The sequence below is a fragment of the Cynocephalus volans genome, chromosome 3 (genome assembly GCF_027409185.1).
Source record: "Cynocephalus volans isolate mCynVol1 chromosome 3, mCynVol1.pri, whole genome shotgun sequence".
NCBI classification, from domain to species: domain Eukaryota; kingdom Metazoa; phylum Chordata; class Mammalia; order Dermoptera; family Cynocephalidae; genus Cynocephalus; species Cynocephalus volans.
Window position 1 is genome coordinate 180,228,286 of NC_084462.1, and position 12,131 is coordinate 180,240,416.

The 12,131-nt window shown below is 55.9% G+C and overlaps 1 protein-coding gene across 1 annotated transcript; it reads right to left on the reverse strand.

Moving 5' to 3' along the window:
* Positions 1 to 6,253: 6,253 nt before the first annotated feature.
* Positions 6,254 to 10,315, reverse strand: RTL1 (retrotransposon Gag like 1). The gene has a single exon (XM_063090176.1). The coding sequence runs from the start codon at positions 10,313 to 10,315 to the stop codon at positions 6,254 to 6,256; it is 4,062 nt and encodes a 1,353-aa protein (XP_062946246.1).
* Positions 10,316 to 12,131: the final 1,816 nt, after the last annotated feature.

Below are 12,131 nucleotides of genomic sequence, written 5' to 3' on the forward strand. Positions count from 1 at the left end.
CTCGTGTGCTACATGGAGCCCTCCCCTCACCCCCCCATGTTTCACACCAAATCCTTTCCCCATTCCTATGTCACCTTGAGCCCGTCCTCCATCATGTGTCACACCAAGACCTCCACTCATACATCACACTGAGTGTCTCCTCCAGTCACATGTCACACGGAGCCTCTCCCCCAGCCATGGATCACTCTGAACCCCTTTCTGACCTCCATACTGTTCCCCCCTCTACTTCTTAAGGCCTTAACCCCACACCCTGGAAGTTTCCCTCCATGGGCTCTTCCAGGGAATTTGTTATTATTAGGTCACTTATTCACAAGTATTTTTTGAACACCTACCTGGTGCCAGGTTGTGTATCCGTGTGAATATGTGTTAATGGTGTGGGTGGTCGAGCTGTGTGTGGTGAGGCGGGCAGTGGGGGAAGGCAGAAGTGGCGGCTGAGAAAAATGTGCAGGATCCAGGGAGGGTCTTTTTTTTGCACAACTTTATTGAGATACAGTCCACATAAACACAATGCACCCATGGTTTTTAGTTTATTCACAGATGTGTGCAGCCATCACCACAGTCAACGTTCCTAAGAACATTGGAACATTTTCACCACGGAAACCCCGTGGCCTGCAGCCGTCACTCCCGTTCCCTACCTCCGTCCCTCCTTAGGTGGCCTCACCTCCACACTTTGTCTCTGGGAAACTCTCCAAGTTCCCGCTGGGCTCTGTGAGTCCTCACTGGGTTCCCAGAGGTGCCTATTGTAGCCCCATTTCACAGATGCAGAAGGAGAGACTGGGGAAGTGCCAGGGAGTAAGTAAGAGACACCCACTCCCAGCTGCCGCGCCAGCGTCAGGCCTGCCTCCCACCTCGCATCCCCACCCTCTGTCACCTGGCCTGGCTCCACAGTGCCCCGGGGCTGTCTGGGAGCCCAGATAAGGGAGGCCCAGGCACTGGCCAGAGGAGGCAGGGCAAGGCGAGGCCAGGTGGGGTGGCAGCTGCCACAGTGCCGCAGGTGCCGCAGGGGGCCCCGCTGCCTGGGCTGGCTGTCCCTCGCTGTCTCTGCTCTAACCACTAGCAGCAGGCGTCCCACCGCCATCTGGGCGCTTGCACTGCACTTCTGGGAGGAGGGTCTCGGCCCGTAGTCAGTAGTTGGGGGGTGGGAACGGCTTCATACAGGAGTTGATGCACAGTTATCCAGCTCCTATATGATGCCTTTCTTCATCCCCTTCAACCACGCGCAGCCTCCGGACCCTCCTCTGCATCCTTGGCTGCATGGGACGTGTCCTCACACTTGCCGCTGCCCTGCCCTAGGCCTCTTCCTGGCATGCTCTGTGCACTCTTCTCTCTCTCGCTTCCGCAGCTCCTCGAGTTCCTGGAGGGGAGGATCTGGGGCTGGGCCATCTCCGAGGCCCCCTGCTCGAAGGGGAAGGCCATGCCCCCAGTGGGACACTCCCCAGGGCTGGGCCCGGGCCACCCTCCAGCTCTGCAGTCAAGGGCAGACAGGCCGGAGGTGGGGTCGGGGCGCACCCCAGGACTTCTCCCACCACGGGGGCTGGGGCTGTGCTCCTACAGGGAGCCCTCCGAGGAGACCTGGCTCTCAGGACCGATGGGCAGATGTGGGAGAGATGGTGCCCCTTTATCCCCAGGCCTGGGGGGCAGGGCTTAGACAGAACAGGCTGACCCTTCCCAGGGCCCCAGGAGGAGGGTCTCCTTGAGGGGTCTCTGCCTCTACTCAGGACTCTTTTGTGACCAGGAGGCTGAGGCCCCTCACAGGCGGCCTCTTACTTTCTCTTTACACCTGTGCCCAAGACATTTCCCAGCTTCCTAAGGATTCCTAATTCTGGGTCCCCCAGAAGCTGTCAGCAGGCACCCCATTCTTCCCCTTGGTCCATGGGCCTGCCTCTTGCATTCCCAACTAACTCAGGTCCTATGCATGGCGGGAGGTGACCAGCACCAGCCTCTGTGATACTTACCATTAACCCTATTCATTACCCAGCCACGACAGCCAGCCCAGGCACAAGCGTCGGGCCACTGGGGCGGGGAGGCCTTGGCCGCAGAGTGAAGCCATTAGAGCAGGACCGGGGGAGCCATGGTACCCTGTCCCGTTCCCTTTCTCAATTCCTCCCACCCTCTCCTGCTCCTCCCACCCCTACCCTGCCTCCTCCACCCCTTCTCGATGTCCCTCCCTCTGCCTACCTTTTCACCTGCGTCTTTCATGGTGTCAGGATGCACATGCTTGTCCTTGTTGACTTCAGGAAGGTGGGCAGAGGTCCAGACGAGGGTCACTGTTTGTGTCTGAGATCACCTCTGATGGGTTTGGGGTGTGACAAGAGTGCCCGTCGCTCAGTAGCAGGGCTCTGGGTGGGTGGGGGCATCTTGGGGTATGGTTGATGGGTTCTGTCTGTTGTCTTCCTTTTTCTCATGTTGGGGGCAGACTGGGCCCACCCAGGTAGGTGGAGAGGCGACCTCATGCCTCTGCTCCAGCCAGATTGTTAGGAGCTTGCAAAGCTCTTAGCATAGGGACCTGTGTCAGGGCTCCCTAATTGGATCAGCGACCACCTGCAGGAGCAAATCCGGACCTGAGTGGTGAGTAGCCGTCAGCTGCTTGGGGAGCATGTGATGCTCATGTTCCAGAAATAGGCCCGGGCTGCACCAGGCCTGGAGACTGGCGTGCTTGGGCACCTTGGGAGAGGAAAGGAGGTGGGAGGGCGCTCGACAGGGGTGGAACTTGGGGTTGGTTTCCCTTCATCCCCTGGATGCCATCAGAGTTCTTGGGATGCTAGTGACCTTGGGGTGGGGCAGAGAAGGCCTCAGTCATTGGCCATCTGGGCCGTGGGCCTGTGTGTTAGGGGCTCTCCAGGCTGGGCAGCCTGTTGTCCAGAGTAACCAGAGGCTCATCAGGAGTTGTCACCTTATTTTGTAGTAGCCATGATGTCATAACACTAACATTAATTTTCTTTTCTTTTTCAGGAGAAAAAAAGGTTTGTATTGTGTTTTCTTATATTCCTTTTCTGGAAGGCAGAGACATATTGACCCCATGGTTTTGCCCTGTCAGTGACGCTCTGGCCTGGGGCTGCCTCTCTTCTCTGTAAACAGGGATGCAGCCCCCTTCTGGCTGGATTGGAGTGTGGGGGCAGTGATTGCTGTTGTGCTGGCAGCCCCCCAGTCTATGTGGGCATGTGTGTGCGAGGTGTGGATGAATGTGCCCACTGCAGTGGACGTCTGGTCCCCCTGGCAGTGCAGGACTGACTGTGACAGATTCTGTCTGGCTTAGCCTGCGAAGTCATCCTGTGTGTCCCTCCACCTTCAGCAGGAAAGGGTGGTGGTCCATGAGGGGAAGCCCCTACCAAGCAGGGAGAGAGGTTTGCCCTTGAGATCCAGCCTCTGGGACCCCCAGGGGTAGCCTCCAGGTGACCCAGGCTGGGAGTGGTCTCCATAGTATGATCCCAGGCTCCCACCCAAGGTTGTTCACTTCAAGGGATTTGGGAGCCCCAAGAAGAGTGCCATATCAAAACAGCAGTAATTTTTGGAACCAAGGGCCCTTGGAGGTTGTGTTGTGTTCTTCAAACTCCTCTCCCCTCTCACTGCATCCCCCATTTGATGGGACAACAGGCTGAAAGATGGACAGCCACTACCTTAGGTCACTCAGGGGCATGCTGGAGTTCTTGTGGCTAAGCCCCTGATCTTGACCCATGGGGTCTTCTCTTCGTACTCCTGTCAGGGACAGAGTGCTCGGTGGACAGACAGAAACGGTGGGGCTGCTATGATGTTGGCTCTATGTAGGGGTCATTTGTTGGGCCCTGTGACTGTAGGTGGCATAGATGGAGTGACCCAGGGCAAAAGGGCAAAGGCCACCAGGGAGGGACCCCAGTCCTGGATCTGTCCCCAGCCCCTTTGCAGTCCTCTCTGGGCCTTTATTTCCCCGTTTCTCCTGAATAAATGACATAAAAAGCCCACGGTGGGTGGGGAAGAGGGACTCTGTGTGCCAACTGTGCCCAGCACTTTACTTGTGGCCCTTTCCGATCTTCACAGCAGGCCTCAAGGGCCCGAGTGACAGATAAGGAAGTTGAGGCAGGGAGGGATCTTCCTGCAGTCAGTCAGTGGGGGGCCAGGTGGGGGAGGGGCCATGAGTAACTTCCTTTAGAGGCAGGGGGAGCCCAAGATACAGCTGAGCCCCTGACCTTGAGCCTGGGATCCTGACCGTGGTCTCCTGGTGCTGCTGTCAGGGGTAGATTTTTTGGATAGGTGTGTGGTGGGTGATGGCCAGTCACCCCTGGGGACCTGTGAGGGCTCAATGAGCCCTGTGTGGGGCTGGGGCAGGTGTCGGGGGAGAGTGGTTGAGCTTCTAGTGCTACGGTGGGAGAGCAGGAGGGGGAGTCACACTGTGCCAGATGGGAGATGAGAACCCCATCTGCGAGAGTCAGCGAGGGAAACGGCTTTCCTAAGGCCACCAGGGAGTGGGGTGGGCCTGTGAGGGGAGTGGGACTATTAGGTTAGACTAGTTAGGCCCTTGCAGAGCCCCTGACCTTTGAACCTGAGATCTGTCCAGTGGTCTCACAGTGCTGCTGTCAGGGGCAGATTCCCCGCCCACCTGTGTCCCTGGTGTGTGAGGACCCCTGTGCACAGAGCCTCAGTATTGTCCCCCCTCCCAGTTGAGGGTCAAGGTCATACTGGAGTGCTCCTGGTTCCTTCCCCTCTGCCTCCTTGCAGAGTTTCCACATGTGGAGGGGTGGAGTGGAGCGGATGCTCTGGGAGGTCAGAGGGGTCAGTGTGTGCTGGACTGTGGAGTGCGTGAGCCCAGAGTGAGGCTATGCTACCCTCCCCTGCCTACCTGGATCCCTTTAGGATCCCCTCCCCTTTCCAGGGCACTGTGCCCTCAAAACAGCCGTGTAGCCACTTTTAGAGCAGTGTGATCCTTGAAAGGGACCCAGGCTTTCTCCACTGGGAGTGGGGGACAGGCATTGCTAGAGACCAGGGCCTGCAGACCCTCTGACCTGGGAGTGCAGACCATAGCCTGCCCACCTCTCATTCCTATGTGGCAAGAGGTGGGACTTGGATTTCTGGGCTCTCTGCTCTGGAGCCCTCAGGAAGAGGCAGCTCTCAGCCCTCCCCCATGTACCCTTCCCCAATTGCACCCACCCAGCTTTCCTTGAAATGAGCCTGTGGGTGATGGGTATCAGTGGCAGCCTCTGGGGGTGGGTGGTTTCCCAGGGCAGAAGGAGGTGCCCAGAGTCCTGGAGGCGAGGCCTGTGGCCTCATATGCCAGCCCCCCACCCTGTCCTGCCCCACCATCCTGCATGCTCCCCAACCCCCACCTTTTAGAACAAACCACAGAGTCAGAAATCTTTTATTTTGCTTTATTTTGGGGGGGAAGAAATGTTTGGGGGGGAAAGGTAGGGCATGTCCTCCCCATGGCAAAAAGCATTGGTCTGGTCCGAGCACTCCCAGCTCCTTGGCACAGTCTGCTGGGCGTCTCTGCACCCCAAGGGTCTCTTTTGGGTCCCCTCACTGTCAGTGTTGGACGGGGAGGGAGGCCACCCTGGGTGTAGTTGGCCCTTTCATTGTCCATCATGGACAAGTCCGGTAAGTGGTACTGGTACGTCGGGATGCTCCATGGAGCCGCTTTCTCCAGGTAAGAACAGAGTTCAGGGTCAGATGGAGTCAGTGTCAGGAGAGGCGGACCAGAGGGTGGGGGTGGGCTTGCTTGCAGGGTGGGATGGGGGTGGGGGAGGCACCGCACCACGAGACACCGGGAGGGTGGGGGGTCGGGGGTGGGGGTTGGGAGCCCAGGGGAGCAGGAGCACCGGTGGTGGAGGTAGAAGAAGTCAGTGGAGCACCCGAGGTCAGTGTCCCAGGATGCACAGGTGGCCGCTCGCCACTCCAGGGTGGGGGGTCCCTGGCATCTGCTTGCTTGGCTGCGTCAGCTGTGCCTGCTTCTTCATCTGGCCTGGGGTCATGGGGTCATGTCCTGCTCATCACTGCTTTCTCCTCATTGATCTCACCCCAGTTGTGGGCCTGGGACCTGGAGAATTAAGACGGGATGGGTAGCCCTGAGCTGGCTCTGGGTCCATTAGCACAGATGACATTGCTGGTTGATGAGTTGAAGAATTTTTTGCCCTTCACAAGTGGGTTCCCCTTGGGTCAGGAGCGGCAGGAAGGAGGCGCTGGGTCTGAGCGAAGCAGGCTGAGGCACGGGGAGGGTGGCAGGAGACTCGGGGGGGAGCTGGGGGTCAGAGAAGTGGAGGAGCCTCGTGGTTGGAGAAGAGGCATTTCAGTCGAGGTCAGCATCTCCGTCATCATCGGGCAGCTCTTCCAGGGTCGCTCCCCCGCTGGCGGGTGGGGCCTGCCTTTGGATCATGGTCAAGAATCGGCTCAGGGCCCGGGCCACCTCCTCCCGGCTGAGCAGGTGGAGCTGGCCGTCGGCGCTGTGGATGTAGAGCAGGCGGTTATTGAGGAAGTCGAGGACCTCGGGGTCCAGCAGACTTCGTGGGCGGAGTGGGGGGCTGGCGGTGGCTGCGGCCACGCCGGTGGGCATGTCCTGCACGTCGTTTTCCTGCGCGTCCTGCGAGGTGTCTTGCAGGCCGTCATGCAGGCCACACTGACGGTAACGTTGCAGGTCGTCTTGCAGGGCTTCTCGCAAGACGACATCTTCATCACCAACGACGTGCAGCTCCAAGTACCGGTTCTCACGTGGGGTGGGCTGCCTGCCCTCTGGGCCGGTGACTGTGACACCGAAGAACTCACACAGCGTCAGCCAGAACCCAGGGGTGAATTGCAGGCCTCGGTTGGTCTGGGGGAGCAGGGCATTTCGCTGCCAGCGGCCAGGGCCCAGGAACAGCTCTGCCAGCTCCCGGGCTGAGACGGCGTTAGCGCCCACGAGAGGGGGCATCTGGGTGAGCAGCTGAGCGATGGCCGTCGCGATGCCACTGCCCGCAATGAGGGACGAGTCCAGGATGAGCCGTAGGGAGCGCCGTGGCTGCGGCCGAGCCACCTGCATGGCGGGCACTGGCAGCAGGGAGGGGCGCTGCCGCACCTTCAGCAGCACCAGGACGGCTGCCAGGGCCAGGACGTTCTTCCAGTACAGCAGGCCTCGGAAGAAATGCAGAATGACTGCCCTTATCTGGGCCCTGCTGAAATGGGCCAGGAAGCTGTTGAGTATTTGGTCAATCGGTATCATAGCCAGGAGCTCTTGCAGGAGGGTCTGCTCATGTAGCTCATCCTGGTCTGGTGTGTCTTCACCGTCTTCTTCCCCGGATTCTGTCGTTTGATCTCTTGTGGCAAAAAGCAGGAGGGGCCGAGTGGCGGCGGCTCTCCGGAAAGCTCTTTGCCTGCAGTTTCTCAGGGGTGGCAGAGGTCGGCTGCCATCTTGTTCTGGCAGCTCCATGACGTCAAAGTTGAAGTGAGAGAAGAAGAAGACCCAATGCCCGGGGAGAAGTACGGTGAGCCTGTCATTATTCAGAGAGGCTAGATCCTCTGTGTTGAGAAGGATCATGATGGGCTCCTCGGTGTTCTCCAGGTAGCGGCACCACACCATGAAGGCAGCCCGTATTGGAAGAATCTTCATCTCCAGTTGAGAGTACTCGTCCTCGATAGGCGAGGTGGTGCGGGAGTAGAAAGCGCAGACCACTCGCTTACCAGTTTGGTCGTCTATTTGGATCAGGGAGGCATGCAGGGCCGACCCGGTGATGCCTGTTTCCACGTAGAATGGGTTCTGGGGCTTGGGGTGGTGGAGAAGGGGCGCCTTGCGGAAAGCCCTCTTCAGGCACTCGAAGGCCTCTTGCTCCTCATCCCCCCAGTAGAACTCTTGGGTGCTCAGCAGCTGCCGCACGAGGGGCTCTGCGATGATGGCAAAGCGGTCCACGAAGTGGCGATAGGGGAAGACGAATTCGATGACGTTTTGCAAGGACTTCCTGGAGCCAGGGCTAGGGTAGCCTGTTATGATGCTCATGACGCTCTGGTTCATTTTCACCCCTTTGGGGGTCACGATGAATCCCAGGAATTCCGCCGTCTTGCGGTGGAACTGGCTCTTGTCCAGGGAGCAGTAGACATTGTGATGCCGGAAGCGGACCAGGACTTGGCGGACGTGTTGGAGGTGTTCCTCCTGACTCATTGAGTAGACCAGGACCTCCTGACCATAAGACAGCACAAAGAAACCTAGCATGTCCTTTAGGATGAAGTGAATCACGCTCTGCGGTATGATAGGGTCTGGGGACAGCGCAAAGGGCTGGTAGCTCTTCATGTCGTCTTGAAGCTCCAAACCAAACGCTGCTTTCCATTCATCTTCTGTTCGGTGTACGTTCACGCTTTCCTCCACGATGGTCCCCCGCAGCTCCAGTTTTGTGAACCATGCAGCTCCGTGTAACTGCTCAAACAGTTCCGGAATCATCTGTGTGTAGTCCTGTTTGTCGGTCAGCATGTCCTGCAGGTTCCAGTAATCATCTTGTAGCCTGGCTCTTTCTTGCATCCCGGCACCCACAGGTTCCCAAGGCGCGGTCGAGGAACATTCGTAGTAGATCTCGCTGTGATCACTGTCTCCAGCCTGCTGAAGCTCAGAGGGCTCTGATTCAGAAAGATCATCGGATCCGTCTGAGCTTGGCTGGTCGGAAGTCTCATCATCTGCTTCCTTCGGGTTAAACACGTCGGCCAGGTCTGAGTATGGGTGTGGCAGTCCGGGGAGCAGGCTCATGCCGTGTCTCTCTAGCGCGATGCATGGGGGCGGTGGGCGGAAGCAGTTCTTCAGGCAGTAGGGAGAGTGGAAGGTGCAGCGACCTTTGACCCAGTCAACTTCGGGGGCGTGGACTCGGAGCCAGCGGATGCCTAAGACCACGGAGAAGTTAGGTGAAGGTATGATGTCAAATTCGATGGACTCCTGGTGGTTCTGGTGAATGCACACCAGGGGTTCAGTGTAGAGCCAGACAGGTTCGTCGCCAATCAGTGAGCCGTCCACGGTTTGGATCGACTGTGGGTAGGGCTTCTCGTAGAGCTCAACATAGTGCTCTTGGGCAAACTTCTCATCCATGAAGTTGCCTTCTGCTCCGGAATCGACCAGGGCCTGGACCGCCACACTGTGGTAGGGGTTCACTCTCACCAAGAGCAACAGGAAGAGATGGGCGCGATTGATGTCCGGATGGACTTCGCTGGGCAGCCAGCTGTTAACCATCCACCTCTCTGGAGCAGGTGAGTCGATCCAGGTCAGGTTCCGTGGGCGGGACTCAGGGGGCAGCCTGAGCATGGCTCTTCTCTCTGCCAGCTTTTCTTCTATTTGCAGGATGAGCACAATCAGATTCTCCAGGGAATCCGGCTGAGGGACCCGAAATAGATAATGCCTGATATCCTCGTTGAGCCCCTGGCACAGGTGGGCCTGCAGGACTTCATCTGGCCAGCCTAAGGTGGGCACCAGGCTCTGGAACTCATTGATGTACTCGGTGGTGGAGCGATTCCCCTGTCTGATATTGAACATGGCCTCTTCTGCCACACGCAGTGCCTGCCGGTACTCAAACACCTCTGACATGGCCTCCAGGAAGCCTGGGAAATCTCCAATCAGGGGGCTGTTTGCCTGCAGCAGAGCATTGGCCCATTCTAAGGCCAACCCAGAGAGGTGGCTGATGACATATCTAACTCGCAGGCGGTCACTGTAGAACATTCTTGGGCAGCTTTGTAAGATCAGTTGGCAGAGCACAATGAACTCGTGGTATTCTCTGCGGTCGCCAGAAAAGTGTTTTGGGGTGGGCAGTTGGCCTGCATTGATCCCTCTTACCATGATCTCTTCTGCTACTCTTTGTTGTTCTTTGAGGTCTTCCATTCGGAAGTACAGCGAGATGATGGACCTCATCATGCCCATGATTTCCGTGGTAGAGCGCTCGGTCTGGTTTTGCACTTCTTCAGGATTCTCTGCCCTTCCCGACTCTTTCAGGTCAGCGTTGCCCTCTTGCTCTTCTGGGGCTCCCCGTGAGTTTACTGATGCTTTTTTCATTCTGTCAGATGCTTCATTGAGTGGCTCCTCCATTGCCTGGCGTGCACCATCGCATGACTCCTCCATGTCTTGGAGTAGGTCATTGGGTGGATCCTCTATTTCCTTATGTGGGCCACTGGATGGCTCCTCCATGTCTTGGAGTAGATCAATGGGCAGCTCTTCCATTTCCTGGAGTGAGCCACTGGGTGGCTCTCTTTTTTCCCGGGCTGGGCCACTGGCTGGCTCCTTCGCCTCCTGCACTCCGCTGCCCGATGTCGCCACGGTGGTGTTGGATGAGCCCTCGGAGGACTCCATTTGTTTTGATGATGGATTCTTATGCTCCATCATCGTCTCAAATGAGTCTTCAGAGGGTTCCATCATTTCGTCGGTTGGAAAGGAGTGTTTTCTGAAGACTGGGAAGGTTGTGGACTGTCCGGTCAGCAACTGGGACCGTGAAGCTCAGAACCTGGGGGTGGAGTAGGGGGTGGGGAATAAAGGCAGTCGTTTAGGGTCTTACGAGGTCAGGGTCAGGTTCTCAAGGGCATATCAGATGCCCAGCTAATCAGAGAGCAGGAAGAAACTGGGGAAAGCCATCTTGGGTCCTCCTTGGCTGGTCACTTGGGGCACCCCCAGGGAGAAAATATCTGTCAACCCCTGTCCTGCCTCCCAGGTCTAAATCTGAGTCTGCCTGGCCTGTCTGCTTCCTCCATGGATGTGAGAAATTCACAGCCCATAAATTTTGTGGCATGACTGGCCCACAGTGGCCACCGTGGCAGGCAGGCATCCGGCAGGATGCCTCATTTCACCCTGGCACGTGTACTTGGTCAATCCTCCTTCCCTTCTTTAGTCACTCGAAAATCACAGAGGTCACATCTGAGCGCCATCCAACGCCGCCCCTGGCAGGCTCGGTGCTCTGGAGCAAGCCCAGCCTCCTTGGTTGTGGAAGCAGGAATCTCTAGCAAAGCTGCCCACTGCTCCACAGGCTCGGTGCAAGAGGAGGAAACGGGCACTTGGCTGCTCTCCTGTTGGTTGGACCAGCAGCTCAAAATAGCTCTTAACTTCCTTCCCCAGTGCAAAGTTAAAAATTTGGAGGGTGGGGGGGAGGAGGGAGGTGTAGAGGTGTGGGTACTGGTTTTTATTTTTAATTTTTTTCCTATAATTGTTTATAAAATGCCTACTATGTGCTGGACACTTGCATGGTAGTTACTTGATTCTAACTCAGACTTTTTGTGGATTTCTCTTTCTCGATTTGATCTCTTTTCAACGTTATGTTCTCCCCAGCTCTGAGCTATTGAGGACATCTTCAAATAATCTTCCCACCCCTCCTAAAATCTCTACTGTCCCAGGATTGCCCTTCTTGTTTGTGGGGGCTTCTGGAACTTCAAACATCTGGCCTAACTCCACACATGCAAATGTATTTGTACACCTTTCCAGTCTTATCTTCACCAGGTCTCCTTTACTCAGGTGGGGCTGGCCTCCTGGTTCTAGTAAATATCCGCTTCTGTATGTTACTGGTTGGTTTTCCCCCAACATAGAGGTGTATCTAGTAGAGCTGAGACATTGAGTTGGGGGTAGGGGTCCAGGGAGGGCATGAGATATCTTGAAATCTGAGTGTCCTAGAATAGATTTTTGAAAATCTAGTGATGGATCCTTTTAGTGAGCTGAAACTGAATTTAAAGAGATGTTTTGGTTAGGGTTATTTTCACATTGTTTCTCTGCTGGAGCAGAGCAAATTGAGCTTTGATTATTCGATAGGTCAGCTGCACAGTGACTGCTCTTTATAAATTTAACACCTTTTGCTACTTCTCAGTTTTCTCTTGGCCACCAGGCCAATCTACAAAAAAACATGTATTCCCACATGTAAACCTCCTCATTGACTAAAATCCAAACTTTCCAACAGGATACAAAATTCAGATCTGATCTTTCTCAAAATTAAGTACACCCTTCTTAGCATGACACTTAAATTTGATCAAGCAGTTCTTCTGATTAAAGCCTTTCACTGTTTATTTACCGTCTGCAGTATTAAATCCAAACATTTTAGCATAAACATAACTGACATGTAAACTTACCAAAACCATTCTTTGGCTAAAATTTAAAGGCCTTAGCATAATATAAAATTCTGATTATGTCATTCCTCAGGTAGAGATCACATTTTTTAGCAAATATACAAATCAGGTAAAATCACCATCATCATCAT